The sequence below is a fragment of the Hyla sarda genome, chromosome 5 (assembly GCF_029499605.1).
Source record: "Hyla sarda isolate aHylSar1 chromosome 5, aHylSar1.hap1, whole genome shotgun sequence".
In the NCBI taxonomy this organism is placed as follows: Eukaryota; Metazoa; Chordata; class Amphibia; order Anura; family Hylidae; genus Hyla; species Hyla sarda.
This window is the reverse complement of record NC_079193.1, coordinates 34396694-34420286: the sequence shown is the minus strand read 5'-3', so window position 1 is coordinate 34420286 and position 23593 is coordinate 34396694. Positions and strand designations below refer to the sequence as shown.

The 23593-nt window shown below is 43.1% G+C and overlaps 1 protein-coding gene across 9 annotated transcripts in view; it reads right to left on the bottom strand.

Annotated features, from left to right (window-relative positions):
• The window catches only part of CACNB2 (calcium voltage-gated channel auxiliary subunit beta 2), a 324896-nt gene that overhangs the window by 45912 nt on the left and 255391 nt on the right, over positions 1 to 23593 (bottom strand). For all 9 annotated transcript variants that reach the window (XM_056519211.1, XM_056519216.1, XM_056519212.1 and 6 more), the window contains 3 exons: positions 9552 to 9674; positions 6731 to 6867; positions 572 to 648 (listed from right to left, as the gene is read on the bottom strand). In XM_056519211.1, the coding sequence (XP_056375186.1) occupies positions 572 to 648; positions 6731 to 6867; positions 9552 to 9674 (337 nt within the window). The remainder of the gene's footprint in view (positions 1 to 571; positions 649 to 6730; positions 6868 to 9551; positions 9675 to 23593) is intronic.

The following is a 23593-nucleotide window of genomic DNA, read 5'->3' as shown; positions in this document are numbered from 1 at the left end:
GCTGCAAGGTCCTTCTGTGTTACTGTTCACCTCTCTGAGCTCCTGGCCTAGCTGTAAAGACTATTTCTATCTGTCTACCTCAGTAAACCTACCTTTAACCCTAACCTGGTTTTGGACTATTATTGCCCTGCCTAACCTTGGGATAGCGGAGCTACAGTTGGGTGGTTACTTAGGAAAACCACACCCTGGTGTCATGAACATTTAGGGGTTAACACCATCTTCCCCTGGGCTACAACTTCTGCCTCATACACCTGTCCTTCACACCCCCGTGGCTCACCACATAAATGTCCCCAATGCTGTTTTCACGCTGCGGGGGGGTCGACCTCGCCCCTCGTGGTGTCATGACCCCGCCCCTCAATGCAAGTCAATGAGAGGCCTTCACACCCCCTCCCATTGACTTACATTGAGGGGGCGTGGCCATGACATCATAATGGGCGTGGTCGACCCCCGCAACGCGAAAACAGTGTTCGGAACATTTAGTTCCGAACGCTGGCCAGTGGAGTACCCCTTTAAGGTCCAGATCTAGAGTCAGCCATGTCGGGGATTGTTGAGAATGCCAAAGGTAACTTACCAGATGATGGTGGAGTTGATCTTCTAGAGCTAGATACCACATCGCCCAAACTGGAAGAAGAGTTTCCCCCGATTTTACTATGACACAAAAACAGATGCAGTGATGTCACTTCCTGTAACCTGCATTTACTGTATATTGAAACAAATCTTCCCGAAACTAATGAAATGCTAAATCAAATATTTGTTAGCCTCCCCTCCCCACCCCAACCTATAAATCATGAAGTGCCCAAGTACCGCCACATAGCAGAGTTTATTTCCTGCAGGATAATACTTTATACTCTGCAGTCTCTTGATATGTGAATGAAACATAAGGAACTGTCTGGCCCTTTAAACCCCCGCCAAAGAGCAAGTATCAAAGGAGCCAAAAATAATCTGACCCTAACAGGGGTCTCTGAACTTCCCTACAACACCAAGACTTTTATTTATGGGAAAAGAGATGACTTTGGGAAAATATTATTTATTTTATGAACCAAAGAACGTACATGGGGCCTATAAGGGTAAGAAATGTCAACTACAACAAGATAAAGGAAAATATACATGGAATCGAGAAAACCGAGTAGAATAAATGCAAAACAAAAACCTCCAAGGAACGTGGAGTTCAGGTGCTGAAGGACCAGACAGGGTAGAGACGATAAAACATTTATTCCCAGTATGCAATGCGTTTCGCGTATGTGCGCTTCATCAGGCATATGGACAAGGGAACAGGAAGTTCTTTTATACATACCAAACACAGAAGATTAACCCCTCATTGTTGGAACAATCGTCCAATGGGGGAGTTACTGTTCTGACAATGAGGGGTTAATCTTCTGTGTTTGGTATGTATAAAAGTACTTCCTGTTCCCTTGTCCATATGCCTGATGAAGCGCACATGCTCGAAACGCGTTGCATACTGGGAATAAATGTTTTATCGTCTCTACCCTGTCTGGTCCTTCAGCGTCTGAACTCCACATTCCTTGGAGGTTTTTGTTTTGCATTGCTACACTGGTGGAACGGCAGCAGTGGACCATTGTCACATACTCTCACCCAAGCTGTGCTGGCCCATGCACAACTTGTTTTGGTAAGCGCTATTTTCCACCTAGTGTCTTACATTGATTTGGCGATATTACACCATGGAGCGCTCCTTCTTTGTCATTTTCGAGTAGAATAGATGTTACACATGGTTAGTTTTCATATCCATAATCTATCTATCTATCTATCTATCTATCTATCTATCTATCATCTATGTCATATCTATCTATCTACCTATCTATCTATCATCTATGTCATATCTATCTATCTATCTATCTCATATCTATCTATCTCATATCTATCTCATATCTATCTCATATCTATCTCAAATCTATCTATCTATCACATATCTATCTATCTCATATCTATCTATCTATATATATATATATATATATATATATATATATATATCTCATATCTATCTATCTAATATCTATCTATCACATATCTATCTATCTATCTTATATCTATCTATCTATTGAAAAAGATTAAGGAAGTGTGAGATGTACTCAATCTGGTGTGGTGACCGAGAACTTCAGTCTGGGTATAATCTCCTGTATACCCTGATTAAACAGAAAATTTGTAAAGATAAATGGGGGTGACTGGTTCTCAAGGTCTTGAGTGTGATGGAAATGTGTTGTATGGTTTTGTCTGTGAATATGTAATGATGATAGTGGTGTTTATGAATGATTAAAGAGGGTGATGATGGGTGTTTGTATAAACTTGAGGGTATGTATATATATAATGAATAATTAAAGAGGGTGATAGGTGTTCCTGTATAAACTGGAGAATCTGTATATAATGATCGGTGTATATGGGAGAGAGGGAAAAGTATGGGGGAGAAAAGTATCTTGATAGGTGTTTGTGAATGATTGGAGAGGGTGATGGTAGGTGTCACTGTATAAACTGGAGAATATGCATGTATATAATGAATCTATCTATGTCATATCTATATATCTCATATCTATCTATGTATCTATCTATCTATCTATCTATCTCATATCTATCTATCTCTCTCATATCTATCTATCTATCTATCTTATATCTATCTCTCTCTCATATCTATCTATCTATTTATCTATCTCATATCTAGCTATCTATTTATCTCCTATCTATCTATCTCATATCTATCTATCTATCTATCTCATATCTATCTATCTCATATCTATCTATCTATCTATCTCATATCTATCTATCTATCTCATATCTATCTCATATCTATCTATCTATCTATCTATATATCTATCTATCATCTATCTCATATCTATCTATCTATCGCATATCTATCTATCTATCTATCTATCTCACATATCTATGTTTCTATCTATCTCATATCTATCTATCTATCTATCTCTCTCTCATATCTATCTATCTATTTATCTCTCTCTAACTATCTGTCATCTATTTATCCATATATCTATTTTATCTCTATTATCATCCTGACATGTCGGTCTTAGTAATGACTTTGGGTGAGCCCCTTTTCTTAGATCTCTGTTTTGTGCCATTCCTTGGTTATTCTTCCTAGAAAAGTATGAATACTGTACACCAAGAATGCCCCCGCCAATTGTCTATGACTGCTGGGACAAACCTTTTTCCGGATCTATCACTACACCTTCTCCCACTCTGAAATAACGACACTGACACATAAGTAACCTTTTAAGTGGTCTGGGTGGTGGTCACAGCTCATTTATTAAATATATAAAACAAAACTGTAATAAATATAACACTGCATAGCAGTAACCATGACTGAGCAACTTGCCGAAGTACTGCTTCAGCCGAAGCTGTATGCCCCGCCGTCTCCACAGCGTGCATGCAAGTTATCCTTCACGGCACCTGTGACTGCAAAAAATCAGCACCACGACCAGCGGTGAAACCAACCTCCCCGAGGCCAAGGGTCATAAAATCACTGACAAATTAATTTATATATATATATATATATATATATATATATGGTGCAGACAAGGTAAGGCTGCTCACCACTCTCGCGTTTGCTGCACGATCTCGTGCTGCGGACACCGGTACCGCTGCGGACGTCCGGCACTCGGGAAGATGCAGGTAAAACTTGTCAATGACTTTATTCACACGCTTAAGGCAGGACACAAGCTGACGTGTTTCGCACGCTCAGGTGCTTAGTGGTAGATAAGACTATCTACGACTAAGCACCTGAGCGTGCGAAACGCGTCAGATTGTGTCCTGCCTTAAGCGTGTGAATAAAGCCATTGACAAGTTTTACCTGCATCTTCCTGAGTGCCTGTGCATTGCCGTGGAATGAGATTTGCCATAGAATGAGATGGTCCACCTCCATCACATCCTATTGGCTCACTCTTGTCAAGTGACATATTTAAACGTCACGCATCGATGCGCACAGCAGTGTCAGTTTGGCTATCACAGGGAGAGGATCTCCTATCTCCTCTCCCTGTGATAGCTGAAGCTGCACGGAGCTCTCATGGCCTCTGTGGCCCGACAGAAGTTCACACATGTACGCAGCTCATACGGCTGCCTCATATACATTTACTGTTCATCCACAGCGCTATCGGGATCCCGATGCCCGATGGCGCTGTCATCAGTGTGCGTCCCCGCGAGCGCCCCACGCCCGCAGCCGTACTCCCCGTCCCGTTAACGCTCAGGGAGCGGGGAACAGAAAGTAGAGCATCGGGCGCAGGTTAAGTTATTCGCGTAGTGCTGCGCATGCGCAGTACTACTTTACCTGCGCCCGATGCTCTACTTTCTGTTCCCCGCTCCCTGAGCGTTAACGGAACGGGGAGTACAGCTGCGGGCGTGGGGCGCTCGCGGGGACGCACACTGATGACAGCGGCATCGGGCATTGGAATCCACATAGCGCTGTGGATCGCTCCCTGAGCGTTAACGGGACGGGGAGTAGACCTACGGGGGACGGGGAGTAGAGCTACGGGCGACGGGGAGTACAGCTACGGGGGACGGGGAGTAGAGCTGCGGGGGACGGGGAGTACAGCTGCGGGGGACGGGGAGTAGAGCTGCGGGGGACGGGGAGTACAGCTGCGGGGGACGGGGAGTACAGCTGCGGGCGTGGGGCGCTCGCGGGGACGCACACTGATGACAGCGCCATCGGGCATAGGGATCCCGATAGTGCTGTGGATCAACAGTACATGTAATAATAGAGTAAATGTATATGAGGCAGCCGTATGAGCTGCGTACATGTGTGAACTTCTGTCGGGCCACAGAGGCCATGAGAGCTCCGTACAGCTTCAGCTATCACAGGGTGAGGAGATCCTCTCCCTGTGATAGCCAAACTGACACTGCTGTGCGCATCGATGCGTGACGTTTAAATATGTCACGTGACAAGAGAGAGCCAATAGGATGTGATGTAGGCGGACCATCTCATTCTATGGCAAATCTCATTCCACGGCAATGCACCGGACGTTTTTCTTGTGTGATATATATATATTTATTTATTTTTTGTAATTTTTTTTTATATATAACAAACAAATTATTATTATTTTTTTTATTTTTATAAAAGGGGTAAAAAAAAACAACCGTCCCACAACAGGACGCCCGGCCAGAGAACAATACAAACATTAATACAGAAAATACAAACCAGGGAGGGAGGGCAAGACCTCGAGATGCTGGGGAACAAGAGGGGGAGCATCCGGTGAAACAGATTCCTATATCCTATGGGCGTCCCTAACCAAACCCCACCCAGGAAACTAGAGTGGGAGGGATACTAGCTGCGTTCTTGCTTTTAACCCTTAAGTCCCCTGCAGTCAGGGTTACCTATGCCTATGCGGCTAGGTAACCTACAGTTCCTACAGAGCCCAACCATAAAGAAAAGAGAAGAATGTCTCAAGCTGCCAAAGAATGAAAAGTCCAAAATGTATTTAAACATACACAAATGAAACTCCAACGCGTTTCAAACCCTTAACAGTATTTATTCAAGGCAAAAAAAACTGTTAATGGTTCGGAATGCATTGAGGTTTTATTTACGTTTTATGTAACCCTTTTTTCCTACCTTTTTAATCATGTTTAAATACATTTAGACATACATTGAAGACATACATCCTTTTTTTTATAACCCTTGACAGGAATTTGCCCACGATCCTTAGTGCCTACATAGTGCAACATATTGAATACCAAAGTCCTAAAAAAATACACCATACACTCCCATGTGCCCCAATGGCACCCATAGGGGAGTGTGTACTAATCCTGTCAAGGACAGGGGAACTCCATAAATGAATGTATACAGAGAAATTGGAGTTATAACACCACCTTAAGTATAAACGTATAAATCTTTATTGAAAATGTTTTACATAAAAAACATATAGATGCAAAAAAGTGTGCAACATATTTATGTCTTATAGGCAATGAAAATTAAAGGGGTACTCCAGGGAAGTAAATATATAAAAAAAAGCTCCAAAGCCACCACACATCCTGGATATGATAGGTCACTGAGGAAGCGCGCGCATGCGCTTGAAACGCGTATGACAAGGGAGGGTGTCGGTTTTACCGTGTGAAGTTTGTATGTCGGATTTGGACCTCAATAAAGCTGCAACTTTTTACCCAATTGCTGGATCAGCTTCTGCTATCCTGGATATGTTCCCTGTAAACCATTCTGCCTGATATGCATGGCTCCTGTGGCCCCTTGTTGTCTTCTCTGGCTGCGGCTGCTTGATATTCTTTGTCATAGCTTCCCTGCCCTTGCCTACATCTCCCAGCAATCATTGCAGCTCTCCAAGCCAGCTCACTCTCTAAGAGCAGCCCCCACCCTACTACTCTGAGCAGCAGAGAGAGGTTTACTGTCTGATTGGCTAAGGCTGCACAAACCTCCCATGACTCATCAGTGCTGGGCCGAAACCACATGGTCTGTGTCTCTCAGGAGGGTGGGGGCTGCTTTCAGGGAGGGATTCAGAGACAAAGTAGATGGCTGGATGATGACATTCCCTCACTTCATCCATGTAAGTGACAACCAAAAAGGGGAAACTGCTTTTTATAGTTAATGAATAATATTTAGACAATTAAATTGATGAAATGGAAAGGATGGTCTATGGGTTTAGTTCACTGGAGTAGCCCTTTAAGCTACAGGAGAGGCCAGACTAGCTATCAAAAAGTGAGTTAATATTTTGCTAGGAGGCCCACTCCTGACAGTGACTAATAAACTAAACAGACTACTTGTTCTTACCTTGTGTAGAATTTCCCCTGTTTCGCCTTTTGCTCATGTTGAAGCCTCATATTTTCGAGCTTCACTGGACTAGGGATAAATCCTATTTCACAGCCTTCTTTTACCAGCCGACCTATCCACCAGTCATTGTTAAATTTCTGAAATGGCAAAACATTAAAAATGAAATATATTTTCCCAAATATATTAAATGCACAAATTTGTATTAGCATCGCATATTCACAAATACAATTCCGGACACATTTTGAAACTATGGAAGGTGCAGAGTTAGGAGATGCACCAAGGTACACCCTGGTACATGAGGATGCCTGAACGTCTACTTAAAGGTACAGTGCGGTCCATTTCCTGAATGTACTATCTATGGGCTAAGCAGGCACATGTCCATATGGAGGAACTGTGTGGTGTCATTATGTCTATATAGAGGAACTGTGTGATGTCATCATGTCCATATGGAGGAACTGTGTGGTGTCATCATGTCTATATAGAGGAACTGTGTGGTGTCATCATGTCCATATAGAGGAACTGTGTGGTGTCATCATGTCTATATAGAGGAACTGTGTGATGTCATCATGTCCATATGGAGGAACTGTGTGATGTCATCATGTCCATATGGAGGAACTGTGTGATGTCATCATGTCCATATGGAGGAACTGTGTGATGTCATCATGTCCATATGGAGGAACTGTGTGATGTCATCATGTCCATATGGAGGAACTGTGCGATGTCATCATGTCCATATAGAGGAACTGTGTGGTGTCATCATGTCTATATAGAGGAACTGTGTGATGTCATCATGTCTATATAGAGGAACTGTGTGATGTCATCATGTCCATATAGAGGAACTGTGTGGTGTCATCATGTCTATATAGAGGAACTGTGTAATGTCATCATGTCCATATGGATTCAAGAAAAAACAACACTGAAACATAGTAGCACACCAATAAATGTTCTACTACAAATATCAATATACTTGCATGTAGAATTTCCTATAGTGGGAAACAAGCGTCTCAGACTGGAGAGAGGAGAGGTAAAGCCATGAGCAGTAGGACGGGGTCACCAAGAACCCCACGCGTTCCGTTGTCAAACTGGCAACTTCCTCAGGGGTGCTAAACACCCCTGAGTAAGTTGCCAGTTTGGCAACGGAACGCGTGGGGTTCTTGGTGACCCCGTCCTACTGCTCATGGCTTTACCTCTCCTCTCTCCAGTCTGAGACGCTTGTTTCCCACTATAGGAAATTCTACATGCAAGTATATTGATATTTGTAGTAGAACATTTATTGGTGTGCTACTATGTTTCAGTGTTGTTTTTTTCTTGAATTCATGTTGTTCTTTATCACTGAGTAGCACCCAGCTTTGTTGATTAGGCTGAGCCCCCCTTACCCTTCTCTTCATCATGTCCATATAGAGAACTGTGTGATGTCATCATGTCCATATAGAGAACTATGTGATGTCATCATGTCCATATGAATGAAGTGTGTGATGTCATCATGTCCATATGAATGAACTGTGTGATGTCATCATGTCCATATAGAGAACTGTGTGATGTCATCATGTCCATATGAATGAAGTGAGTGATGTCATCATGTCCATATGAATGAACTGTGTGATGTCATCATGTCCATATAGAGAACTGTGTGATGTCATCATGTCCATATGAAGGAACTGTGTGATGTCATCATGTCCATATAGAGGAACTGTGTGATGTCATCATGTCCATATAGAGGAACTGTATGATGTCATCATGTCCATATGGAGGAACTGTGTGATGTCATCATGTCTATATGGAGGAACTGTGTGATGTCATCATGTCTATATGGAGGAACTGTGTGATGTCATCGTGTCCATATGGATGAACTGTGTGATGTCATCTCATCCAAATGGAGCAAAATCTCTGAGGATTGTTTCTAGCACCTTGTAGAACGTATGTCATGAAGAACGACAGCAAAAGGTGGTACGACCTGGTACTAGCAAGGTGTACCTAATAAAGTGGCCAGTGAGTGTACATAGTGACCTGCTTGATCCGTTACACTCTATAGGCCCACAATGAGTTTGCTGCAGCACACGTCATACGTATATCGACAAGTTGCCAACATACATTAGCAACATGTGGCAAAAATGTCATATTAATAGGCCTAAGCTTGTTTTCCATGCCTGATCTTTCCTACAAAAGGGGCAGGGATGACAGTAGATGAGAACATCAAATAATGTTAAAGGCTTTTAGATTGGTATAAATGGAATGTAGAAAAAAATGCTAATTTCTGTATAAAAACTGAGATAGTAACACAACAATATAGTGCAGTGGTCTCCAACCTATGAACCTCCAGATGTTACAAAACTACAACTCCCAGCATGCCCGGACAGCCGTTGGCTGTCCGGGCATGCTGGGAGTTGTAGTTTTGTAACATCTGAAGGTTCACAGGTTGAAGACCACAGATATAGAGGGAGATTTATCAAAACCTGTCCAGAGGAAAAGTTGCTGAGTTGCCCATAGCAACCAATCAGATCACTACTTTCATTTTTAACAAGGCCTCTGCAAAATGAAAGAAGCGATCTGATTGGTTGCTATGGGCAACTGGTCAACTTTTCCTCTGGACAGGTTTTGATATATCTCCCCCTATGATAGTGTATATACAGAAAAAGGTGGCGGGTAATGATGAAGGCTACATCAGCTGCATTACCCATGGAAGAAAAACTGCGAACAGGGCGTTGACGAACATTAATATACTAAATAAATAAAATCTGAGTTCAATATTTTATTCACATAAAGAGAGAAGATTCCACCAATGCCGACATCAGCAGATATTAGTATTCCGCTATGTTCTCACCTCTTTGACGTGCAAAAAATCTTTAGCCTCAAATGAAACAGCCATTCCCGGAACTGGAACCTCATCATCATGATTTGCGCTGTAGCCAACATTCGTCCGGACGGCAAATGCAACTGGTTTGATCTACAAAGGACAAGGAGATACAGACGTGTTTAATGCAAGAGACATCTTGTTTGGTTAAAGGGGTACTCCAGAGGGAAAAGAGAAGGTTTCCAAATCAACTGGTGCCAGAAAGTTATACAGATTTCTAAACTACTTCTGTTTAAAATTTTTAATCCTTCCAGTACTTATCAGCTGCTGTATGCTCCACAGGAAGTTGTATAGTTCTTTCCAGTCTGACCACAGTGCTCTCTGCTGACTCCTCTGTCCATATCAGGAACTGTCCAGAGCAGGAGAAAATCCAGTAGTAAACCTCTCCTGCTCCGGAGACACGGACAGAGGTGTCAGCAGAGAGCACTGTGGTCAGACTCGAAAGAACTACACAACTTCCTGTGGAACATACAGCAGCTGATAAGTACTGGAAGGTTTAAGATTTTTAAACAGAATTCATTTACTAATCTGTTTAACTTTCTGGCACTAGTTGATCTTGTTTTTCCTCTGGAGTACCCCTTTTACTGCATTTATAATATAAAGGCATAATTAAACAAACTGTGACATTAGCAAAGTATTAACACAATAAGACTTAGGGTCTAGCTACAGAGGGTGTAGAGCAGTGGTCTGCACCAGCAGAATAGTGAGTACAGCTCTGGAGTATAATACATGATATAACTCTGGATCAGTAATGTAATGTATGTACACAGTGACCCCACTAGCAGAATAGTGAGGGCAGCTCTGGAGTATAATACAGGATATAACTCAGGATCAGTAATGTAATGTATGTATACAGTGACCCCACTAGCAGAATAGTGAGTGCAGTTCTGGAGTATAATACAGGATATAACTCAGGATCAGTACAGGATAAGTAATGTAATGTATGTACACAGTGACCCCACCAGCAGAATACTGAGTGCAGCTCTGGAGTGTAATACAGGATATAACTCAGGATCAGTACAGGATAAGTAATGTAATGTAATGTACACAGTGACCCCACTAGCAGAATAGTGAGTGCAGCTCTGGAGTATAATACAGGATATAACTCAGGATCAGTACAGGATAAGTAATGTAATGTATGTACACAGTGACCCCACCAGCAGAATAGTGAGTACAGCTCTGGAGTATAATACAGTATATAACCCAGGATCAGTACAGGATAAGTAATGTAATGTATGTACACAGTGACCCCACCAGCAGAATAGTGAGTACAGCTCTGGAGTATAATACAGGATATAACTCAGGATCAGTACAGGATAAGTAATGTAATGTATGTACACAGTGACCTCACCAGCAGAATAGTGAGTACAGCTCTGGAGTATAATACAGGATATAACTCAGGATCAGTACAATGTAAGGCTGGGTTCACACTACGTTTTCTCCCATACGGGAGCGCATACGGCAGGGGGGAGCTAAAAGCTCGCGCTCCCGTATGTCACCGTATGCGCTCCCGTATGTCATTCATTTCAATGAGCCGACCGGAGTGAAACGTTCGGTCCGGTCGGCTCATTTTTGCGCCGTATGCGCTTTTACAACCGGACCTAAAACTGTGGTCAACCACGGTTTTAGGTCCGGTTGTAAAAGCGAATACGGCGCAAAAATCAGCCGACCGGACCGAACGTTTCACTCCGGTCGGCTCATTGAAATGAATGACATACGGGAGCGCATACGGTAACATACGGGAGCGCGAGCTTTTAGCTCCCCCCTGCCGTATGTGCTCCCGTATGGGAGAAAACGTAGTGTGAACCCAGCCTAAGCAGGGGTCAAGTCCTGGGAAAAAAGTGCAGGAACTCAACCCAAGATTTCCACTCAAGGGCCAGTAGTGCAGAACTACTGCTAATAGGAATGGTGTTTCTGCTGTGGAAAAAGTGCAGGAACTCAGTTCCCACGCGTTCCTGCAGGACATGAGTAATGTAATGTAAGTGACTCTTCTTGTTATGTAAGTTAGATCTACATATAAACTTGTGGATGTTCTCTAGCAAAACTTCTAAAACTGAATTTTTTACAATCAGATCCTTCATCATCTGCACTGCTCCCTAACATCCAGTCACAGTCCATGACATGTCATCGTAGATTCATCAGATCTCTATCATTTATTTCCTTTGACTTTATTTTAAGTATCATGGAAGGTTTTTCAATAAACACTTTTCCAGAAAGACATAACTCTTCAGTCCGAGAAAGTCAGCTCCTAAATTTTCGTAAAACTTTCTGGCAACAAGTGTCAAACACAGAAAAAAAAAAAGGAATTCTAAATTTAGATTGGAGATTCCTGAGAGAATACAGGTCAGTGAGATGGTAAAGTACATTTTCATAATCCAAAACTAACTCTACGTGGATGTCTATCAATACCGTATCATCTAATAATAAATATGATAAAAAACATATCTATGAGAATTTTTGAGTTCTTATGGATATGTCCCAGCACAGAGGAGATAAGAGAGCGTAGACAAAATCCATCTGAAGAGGAGACCGTTCTGAACATGCGGATTAAATCCACCATCAGCCCTACCAAATTAGGAAATGCTGAACCCTCAGCTAGTGGTGAGAAGAGAGGAATCTGCAATAGAAAGTACATGACATGCCGGCAGCAGAGCCGTACCATGTAACATCGTATAAACATGTGCAGAAAAGCAGCATAACTAATGGCACCTGCAAAATGAGGCAAAATGTATGTTTTACAACTTCTCCACACATCTGTCCTAGAGAAGCATGTGCCCTTCTAGGTTGGGTTCACATCACATATAAATACACACACCAATGAGGTATTTTCTTAAAGTGGTTGCACACCAATTTTTACGGTTTCAGGGAAATATATTAATCAAAAAAACTTTTTATCCTTATGTATTTACCACTACTGTGCTGTTGTGTCTCCATGGTTACAGACTACAAGCTCTGCGTAGTCTGATATTCCCTTCTCTCTGCCATTTTTCTTAAGACAGAAAAGTAAGACCACTAGGGGTCCTGCCACATATGTCCAGTGATCCAGCTCAGTTTCCCTCTGGTACAAGCAGGACGGGGAGAAGCCATCCTGCGGATTCCAGAAAGGCGCCAGACCACACACACAAATGGACTTTGCCATCAGTTGTGGCCGTTGATCCAGGTCAGTATTGAGACAGATGGCCAGACATATGTGTGGTGACCCAGTACAGAATCACGTGTTCTTCTGTACTTCTGCCCGTCCTGTGTGGCAGATGGTGCGCAATGTCCGTCATGGGTCCACTCTCCTCAGAACTGTCTATATTTCATAGTCTAATATACTGTAACATAAGGGTTAATGTATTTGTATTATCTATTTACTTGTTGCCTTAAATCTATTGTTGTCAAGGACCTTGTTGTTAAGGGGAGTATGCAGTGGTGAACATGTGACTTATCTGCCCAATGGGAAGGCTCTAAACTGTCCCCTTATATACTGTAGCCAGAGTTCAGTTCTTTGCTGTGGTACAGTTTGGTAAGGAGTGAAGTCTGTGAGGTGGATCTGAAAGGAGGCCTGAGGCCTAGTCCAGCAACCGCACATCAACTACAAGTTAACCCCACTACCCAAGTGAAAGTCAAAGCCTCGCAGTAAGCCTACAGTCTCGGGGATTACCTCAGTCAAATTAGTCAAGTCCACGTCCCTAAATTTTAGTGTGGGTTACAACACAAGTCAAGTCAGTCATATTCAACACAAACAACTATAAGTCCCAGAAAGCCGATGAGCTTCCCTAAGTTCACCCTGCATCTCCTTCACGCTAATGTGAGCTGTAACGGATTGTACAATCTTTCCAACCTCAGTACAGCAAGCCAGTTAACCGTAACCTTACATCAGAGTTATTATTTGCCCCGTGCCTGCCACAGGTGAAGCTGGCCTACCTTGGGTGGGGTATAGGTCAATCACGCCCTGGCGTTACGAAATAGTTAATTACACATTACCCTGTCCAACACCACACATGTTTCTATAATGGTTTCACAAGAAAAGAAAAAATGTAAGCTTCCCAAACTATCTGCAATTGTTGAAATATTCAAACTAGAGTTGAGCAAGCCGGGCCCACCGAACCTGGAGTTGGTATGAACTTCGGGGGAGTTTTGCGGCTCGCCGAACCTTCTAACTTTTCCAGGTATAGCTCATGCATTCCTGGAAATATCGGCACTGAGCTGTCGTGAGTACAGCTCAGCCCAGCAAGGAAGGATTTAATTAGCGCTAGTTAACTCCTTGGAGGGGATGTATACATTATACAGGCATCTATATGTCTCTATGATGTATACAGTGAAGAGTGATACTTAACATCTTGTCACTGGTCGTCTTCTTGTGTAGCTCCGCTCCCCAGCGACATCATCAATGGAGGTGGGGCTGCACAAGAAGAAGTCTGGACCAGTGACGAGATGGTAAGTATCATTCTCTTCACTGTATACATTATACAGCCATATATATGCTGGTAATGTATTCACTGTGAACCAAGCACATTCCAAAAGTTTGCCAAGCCTGCCAAGTTCGACAGCCGTCACGCCCCCTCCCATAGAGATTAATGGAGGGGGGGTGGCGTAATGTCACGAGGGGGAGTGGCATGACGTCATGTCTCCGGCCTCGGAAACCCAGCATTCTAAACATACTGTTTAGAATGCCGGGTGCAGCACAGGTGCTCTACAGAGATTGCGGGGGTCCCAGTGGTGGGATTCCCACGATCAGACAGCTTATCCCCTATTCCTAGGATAGAGGATAACATGTCTGTGGGTGAAGTACCCCTAAAAGGAACGCATGAATGATATATTGTAGAAATCACTACCTGCCCTGTGATCACATAAGGATCACACAGGGAGTTGTGGAGCCCCCCATTGTGGTTAATAGAATTCGGCTGCACCATTCACACTTTTTTGGATCCCAGACTCCACCAAAAGAATGAACATTTTAATTATTTTGGTGGAGTCCGAGAAACGGCACATTCCTGATCAGTCCTAGAGCCCACATGTTTTGTGGCGGGTGACGATTCTGCAGTGTGAATGAGCCCTTATAGTTATATAGATGGTTCCAAATTGTGAGCAGGAGAAACACGGATGCAGTTGACCGGAGAGGCTGCACACTGAGGGTTACGCAGCAGCATTCATGTCACTAGCACTGTGCAAATTCCAGCCCACTGCAGATAGGAACCAGGACTAGTTAACAATAGCCTTCAATAGATCAACGATAGGAAATAGTCTGAGGAAATTCATTGACAACACAAAAAAACTTAAAGGGGTACTCCGCCCCTAGACATCTATCCCCTATCCAAAGGATAGGGGATAAGATGTCTGATCGAGGGGTCCTGCCGCTGGGGACCACCAGCAATCTCTCTGCTGCACCCGGGATTCTTTTAGAGCGTCGGGTGCAGCTCCGGTGGCTCGTGACGTCACAGCCGCATCTGACCACTCCGATAGACTTGCATTGAGGGGGCATGGCCGTGACATCACGAGCCTCCGCATCGCGCATCATCCGGCACAGAGCGAAGTTTGCTCTGTGCACCGGATGTCTGGGGTGCCGCAGCAGAGATCATGGGGTTCCCCAGCAGCGGGACCCCCCGCGATCAGACATCTTATCCCCTATCCTTGGGATAAGATCTCTTGGGTGGAGTACCCCTTTAAGAATAAAAAGATCTACAGTTGTCCCCCAGCGCATTCCTGGATTGTTTCTATGTAATGGCAAAGACAGGACACATTTTGCCTAAAAATGTATTATTCCCTTATAATAAAAATTATTTTACTTTTACATTAATTCCTTTATTTTTCATAGCACCCACATATTCATCAGCACTGTACATAGCTTGTCATCACTCAGATTGGCCCCTGAAAGGAAACCGAAGTACAGCTACACAAATATGCAGAAGACACACAAGTCCTGGCATATGTTGTCCTTGGTGGGACCTGAACCTAGGATCCCAGCAATGACAGGACACAGTGCTAACCACTATGCTTTATAACGGACAGCATAGACATCCTCACAATAAAAGCAATTCACGTGGAAAACTATGGTTCCTCTTTAAAGAACTTTCTTCAAGACAGAAAGTAAGCCTCAAAAGTAAGCATTAGGGCAGATAACAGATACGGCCCAAGGCATCTGCCCCTTTTGTGTTACCATAATAAGTTAACAGGTACAAGTGAACTATTCGAGTTTAGACAAATACTGTAGAAGATGAGGACAACGCACTCACCACTAACTTGATAGATGAATACTCCAGGCTTTATTCAACTTTAACGTGGGGATATTTTCAAACAGACACACAGGGAGCATCGATGAACAGGTCAGGCGGAGGGTGTGCACAGGGGCGGCAACAAGTTTCGCGCACAAAGGTGCTTCCTCTGGCTCGTACGGGCCAGAGGAAGCACCTTTGTGCGCGAAACTTGTTGCTGTGCACAGGGGCAGCAACAAGTTTCGCGCACAAAGGCACTTCCTCTGGCCCGTACGGGCCAGAGGAAGCACCTTTGTGCGCAAAACTTGTTGCTGTGCACAGGGGCGGCAACAAGTTTCGCGCACAAAGGCACTTCCTCTGGCCCGAAGCGCCTTTGTGCGCCAAACTTGTTGCCGCCCCTGTGCACGCCCCCCACCGCACCTGTCCATCGATGCTCCCTGTGTGTCTGTTTGAAAATATCCCCATGTTCACGTTGAATAAATCCTGGAGTATTCATCTATCAAGTTGGTGGTGAGTGCGTTGTCCTCATCTTCTACAGTATTTGTCTATGCTGAAATCTTCTAATCTCGGGATAAGAGTACCGCCGCGATCCAGATTATATCAAGACCGACACACGTGCTGAATGCTGTATACTATTATTGTATAGCACTGAAGCTGTGCATTACTAGCGGTGCCAGACATTCTTCTTTTCTCTCTTTAATTCATTGAACTATTCGAGTTGGTTCATTCAGAAAAGTACAGATACCAAAGAACCACATAGACATAGAAGAAAACCATAACCTCCTTATGCACTCAGGTAATGTAATTCTTATTGATTCTTCGTCTTACCGAGTCCTTAACAAGACGGACTTTCCCTTCCTGTAGTGGCGCTGAATACTTATGATCACCAGATGATAAACAATTATCTGGACTCTCAGACAATGCGCCTGATACAAGGACATAGGTTCAGTCATTCTTGGTACTTCACTCTTCTGAATAAAAATGCATTGATACTATACCACAGTACATGATCTATACTCTTTCAATGATATATGTAAAAAGTAACGTTCCAGATTTAGCTATCTACCAGAAAGTTATAATGTTGAGTGTGAGCGTCCTGGTATGGCCATTGGGATAGGAGGTCTATCCTATTTTTTTACTTTTGCCCTGTAGGGGAGGGTGCAGATGGGCCATAGTCGCACACAAGTCTTGAACTCGAAAGAGTCCAAAAGTTTTATTTCTACATAGGAGCACAGCAGAACTGGTGACGGCGATACAGAATTGAAAAGAACAGAAATATCACACTACAAATACTAATAAATACTTCACTCTTATATTGTACACTAGCTGAGTACCCGGCGTTGCCCGGTTTTTCCTTTCTAATCCTTGTTGGATAGGAAAATAAACAAAGGAGGAAGCTTTTGACTTCATATCCAGTCCTCATATATTGTTGTCATATCCCAACCTCCTATCCCGTCATCACATCTCGACCTCATATCCCGTCCTCCTATCCCGTCCTCCTATCCCGACCTCCTATCCCGACCTCCTATCCTGACCTCCTATCCCGACCTCCTATCTCGACCACCTATACCGACCTCCTATCCTGACCTCCTATCTCGTCCTCCTATCCCGACCTCCTATCCTGTCCTCCTATCCCGACCTCCTATCCCAACCTCCTATCTCGAACCCCTATCCCGTCCTCCTATCTCGAACCCCCATCCCGTCTTCCTCTATCTCGACCCCCATATTCGGTCCTCCTATCTCCACCTCCTATCCCGTCCTCCTATCTCGACCTCCTATCTCGACCTCCTCCTATCCCGTCCTCCTATCTCAACCTCCTATCTCGACCTCCTATCCCGTCCTCCTATCTCCACCTCATATCCCGTCCTCATATCCCGACCTCCTATCCCGACCTCCTATCCCGTCCTCCTATCCCGTCCTCCTATCTTGACCTCCTATCTCAACCTCCCATCCCGTCCTCCTATCCCGACCCGTAATATGTGTACCAGGTATTGAAATATCTCCAGCGGTACAGAAGTTATGTGAGAACATACATTTCCCATTGATTTGCATGGGACTTTAAACAAAAACCCCGACCCTCACAAATGGGGGTAGTTAAGGGTTAAATTAACTATCCTGTGGACATATAAGTAACATGTGACCAAGTATTATAGAAATATCTCCAGCCGTTTGGAAGTTATGCATAGACTGCATTTCCCATAGACTTGTATAGGACTTTAAACATAAACCTCGCCCCCTGGCAAATGGGGGTGAGTAAGGGTTAAATTACCTATCATATGTTTGTTGTTGACATATAAGTAACATGTGTGCCAAGTTTCATGTTAATATCTTTAGCCGTTTGGAAGTTTTTGTGGAACATGCATACATACATACATACATATATACATACATACACACACACACACGTTGAGTTTTATATATATATATATATATATATATATACTAGCTGAGTACCCGCCGTTGCCCGGTTTTTCCTTCCTAATCCTTTTTGGGGAGGAAAATAAACAAAGGAGGAAGCTTTTGACTTCATATGCAGTCCTCATATATTGTTGTCATATCCCGACCCCACATCCCGACCTCCTATCCCAACCTCCTGTCCCGACCTCCTATACTGTCCTCCTATCCCTTCCTCCTATCCCGACCTCCTATCCCGTCCTCCTATCCCGTCCTCCTATCCCGTCCTGCTATCCCATCCTCGACCTCCTATCCCGTCCTCCTATCTCGACCTCCGATCCCGACCTCCTATCCCGTCCTCCAATCTCGACCTCCTATCCCGACCTCCTATCCCGTCCTCCTATCTCAACCTCCTATCCCGTCCTCCTATCCCAACCTCCTATCCCGACCTCCTTTCCCGTCATCATATCTCGACCTCCTATCTTGACCTACTATCCCATCCTCCTATCTCGACCTCCTATCCAGACCTCCTATCCCGACCTCCTTTCCCGTCCTCATATCTCGACCTCCTATCTTGACCTCCTATCCCATCCTCCTATCTCGACCTCCTATCCCAACTTCCTATCCAGACCTCCTATCCCGTCCTCCTATCCCGACCTCCTATCCTGACATCCTATCCCGACCTCCTATCTCGACCTCCTATCCCGTCCTCCTATCTCGACCTCCTATCCCGTCCTCATATCTCGACCTCCTATCTTGACCTCCTATCCCATCCTGCTATCTCGACCTCCTATCCTGACCACCTATCAAGACCTCCTATCCCGACCTCCTTTCCCGTCCTCATATCTCGACCTCCTATCTCGACCTCCTATCCCAACCTCCTATCCAAACCTCCTATCCCGTCCTCATATCCCATCCTCCTATCTTGTCCTCCTATCCCGACCTCCTATCCCGACATCCTATCCTGACCTCCTACCCGACCTCCTATCCCGACCTCATATCTCGTCCTCATATCCCGACCTCCCATCCCGTCCTCATATCCTGACTCGTAATATGTGTACCAGGTAATGAAATAGCTCCTGGCCTAACGGAAATTAGATGGGAACATACATTTCCTATTGATTTGCATGGGACTTTAAAAAAAAACTCCTATCCCGTCCTCATATCTCGTCCTCCTATCTTGTCTTCCTATCCCGACCTCCTATCCCGACATACTATCCCGACCTCCTATCCCGACCTCCTATACCGTCCTCCTATCCCGACCTCCTATCCCGTCCTCCTATCCCCTCCTCCTATCTCGACCTCCTATTCCGTCCTCCTATCCAGTCCTCCTATCCTGTCCTCCAATCTCGAGCTCCTATCCTGTCCTCCAATCTCGAGCTTCTATCCTGACCTCCTATCCCTATACAGCTGTCACGCCCCCTCCCATAGGCTTGCATTGAGGGGGCGGAGCTTGATGTCACACGGGTCGGAGCCTTGACGTCACAACGCTCCGACCCCGTGATCAACAGTAATCAGACCCGGAGCGAACACGCTCCGGAGACTGATTATAAACGGGGTGCAGCGTGCAAGATCACGTGGGGGCCCCAGCGGCGTAACCCCAGCGATCAAGCATCTTATCCCCTATCCTTTGGATAGGGGATAAGATGTCTAAGCGCTGGAGCACCCCTTTAAAATCACCAGCAAAACCTTTCCATAAAAGATGTCTCCAAAAACACCATACTTGCTGCATTGTTTTCTATGGGGTCCACAACACTGCAGCCAGATGTTAGCTAGGAGTCAACTGGGAAATATGAAACCTCACCCCCACATGGTGTTTTTTCTTCGGACTCAGTGGCAGTTTTTCAAAATTGCAGCATGCTCTGTGTACGGTGTTTTTGCTTTGTTTTGGGGGTTTTTAAGACATAAACTGCAGTTTTTCCTCTCACAGATGTCTATAGGTAAGGGGAAAAAAAAAAACCTGTGTGTTTAGATTTTGGCTTTTATTTTTTACATTTTTTATGTCGGGATTCAAGATTTTATGGCATCAAATTTTGAAACATAAATTTTTCCATGAGAGGTATTCGGACATGAGCACAGGGTCACCAATTTCCCTCTAAAGTCAACAGGATGTGGATTACACAATCTCACAATTACACGATCACATGGTCACACGATTACACACTCACAATATCACCGGTCATACGATTACACAATCACATGATCAGACGAATACACGATCACATGATCACACGATTACAGGATCACAATATCACAGGTCATACACACAATCACTCGATTACACGATCACATGATCACACGATTACAGGATCACAATATCACAGGTCATACAGTTACACAATCACATGATTACATGATCACATTGTCACATGATTACACAATCACACGATTAAACGATCACATGATCACACGATTACAGGATCACAATATCACAGGTCATACACACAATCACTCGATTACACGATCACAGGATCACAATATCACAGGTCATACACACAATCACTCGATTACACGATCACATGATCACACGATTACAGGATCACAATATCACAGGTCATACAGTTACACAATCACATGATTACATGATCACATTGTCACATGATTACACAATCACACGATTAAACGATCACATGATCACACGATTACAGGATCACAATATCACAGGTCATACACACAATCACTCGATTACACGATCACAGGATCACAATATCACAGGTCATACACACAATCACTCGATTACACGATCACATGATCACACGATTACAGGATCACAATATCACAGGTCATACAGTTACACAATCACATGATTACATGATCACATTGTCACATGATTACACAATCACACGATCACATGATCAGACGATTACAATCATGATCAAACAATCATACTAAGGCCGGGTTCACACCACATTTTTGCTATTCAATTCCCGTATATGTTTTCAATTTGAAAACCGTACGAAACCGTATTAAAAACCGTATGCATTGACTCTCCATTGAAAACTGTACGCCAAACGATGCATCCAGTTTCCGTTTTGCATCCTGCACGGTTTTGTCAGTGTTTTTCCTGCACCAAAAACCATAGCCTACCATGATTATTGATCCAGGTGAAAAACTGTATTGAAACGTGTACGTTTTTTTTAAAACATGGGAGTCAATGGGAACCATACAGAACCGTAGGTGCGTACGGTTCCATCCAGTTTTCATCATAGGGTTTTTGACTTTTATTGAAATTCCAAAAAAAAAAAAAAAAACTGCAAACAAGTGAAACTTTGTTCATAATGGAGTGAGAAGTTAAAAACATATACGTTTATTTTCTTAAAAAACTGATGCAGCCGGACATCATTTTTAAACCATATACGGTTTTCAAGCGTATACGAATTAAAATATGTACACACATTTTGATACAGTTTAGTCAGGTTTTGAGGAATCCGTTTTTTATCAAAAACCTGATACGGGAACTGTATTGCAAAAACGTGGTGTGAACCCAGCCCAAGGCTGGGTTCACACCACGTTTTTGCAATACAATTCCTGTATCAGGTTTTTGATTAAAAAAAATGGATTCCTCAAAACCTGACTAAACTGTATCAAAACGTGTGTACGCATTTTTATCTCTAAACGGTTGAAAACTGTATATGGTTTGAAAAATGATGTCCAGCTGTATCAGTTTTTTAAGAAAAAAACATATATACGTTTTTAACTTTTCACTCCATTATGAATAAAGCTTTACTTGTTTGATTGAAATTCCAAGAAAAAAGCTGAGCAAAGCCAAAAACCGGATGGAACCCAACACACAAACGGTTCCCATTGACTCCCATGTAAAAAAAAAAAAAAAAAAACCTTATGGTTTGAAAAACGGAGACAACATTATGGTGCATACGGTTTTGAATGGGAAGTCTATGGGCAGGGTTTTCTGTATTTTTTTTTTTTATGAAACCGTATGCCGAAACCGTATAGTAAAATCGTGCTGTGAACTCACCCTAATAGAAATTTCAAATCTGTGCCTGAATCTTTATCAAATTTTTGTGAAAAAACTCATATCTGAACTAAGATTTCACAGGGATAGTAAAAGACCTGAGAACGAATGTTCATGAAATGTTATACGAGATCTGAGCATCAGTAATAGAACCTCATAAAGTTTTGTATAGTCGCCCTTTTTATTGAGTTCCTGGTCCTTTGTTTTCTAGGTATAATATTAAAGGGGTATTCCAGGAAAAAACTTTTTTTTATATATCAACTGGCTCCAGAAAGTTAAACAGATTTGTAAATTACTTCTATTAAAAAAGCTTAATCCTTCCAGTACTTATCAGCTGCTGTATGCTACAGAGGAAGTTGAGTTGTTCTTTTCTGTCTGACTACAGTGCTCTGTGCTGACACCTCTGTTGGTGAACTCGATGGACTCTTGTCTTTTTTCAACCTTACAAACTATGTTACTATGTTACTATGGTGTCAGGAACTGTCCAGAGCAGGAGCAAATCCCCATAGTAAACCTATCCTGCTCTGAACAGTTCCTGACATGGACAGAGGTGTCAGCAGAGAGCACTGTAGTCAGACAGAAAAGAACAACACAACTTCCTCTGGAGCATACAACAGCTCATAAGTACTGCAAGGGTTAAGATTTTTTCATAGAAGTAATTTACAAATCTGTATAATTTTCTAGCACCAGTTGATTTGAAGAAAAAAAAAAATAAAAATTGTTTTCCACTGGAGCACCCCTTTAAAAGTAAACTGACAGTCGGTTCACCTGCACCAAACCCAATACATGGGGTTAAAGTGCTGGTGAATCGGATTACAATGAGGTATCACCTGGATCTGCCGTCCGGTTTTGGAGATACTCATTGAATTTGCCTTTATTGCTAATAGTCGGCTTTTCACAACAGCCATCAACTGGCTCCAGAAAGTTTAACAGATCAGTAAATTACTTCTATTAAAAAATCTTAATCCTTTCAGTACTTATGAGCTTCTGAAGTTAAGGTTGTTATTTTCTGTCTAAGTGCTCTCTGATGACACCTGTCTCGGGAAACGCCCAGTTTAGAAGATGTTTGCTATGGGGATTTGCTTCTAAACCGGGTGTTTCCCGAGACACGTGTCATCAGAGAGGACAGAAAAGAACAACCTAACTTCAGAAGCTCATAAGTACTGAAAGGATTAAGATTTTTTTAATAGAAGTAATTTACAAATCTGTTTAACTTTCTGGAGCCAGTTGATATATAAAAAAAAGTTTTTTTCCTGGAAAACCCCTTTAAAGGGGTATTCCAGGCCAAAACTTTTTTTTATATATCAACTTGCTCCGGAAAGTTAAATAGATTTGTAAATTACTTCTATTAAAAAATCTTAATCCTTCCAATAGTTATTAGCTTCTGAAGTTGGGTTGCTGTTTTCTGTCTAACTGCTCTCTGATGACTTACTTATGGGGATATTCTC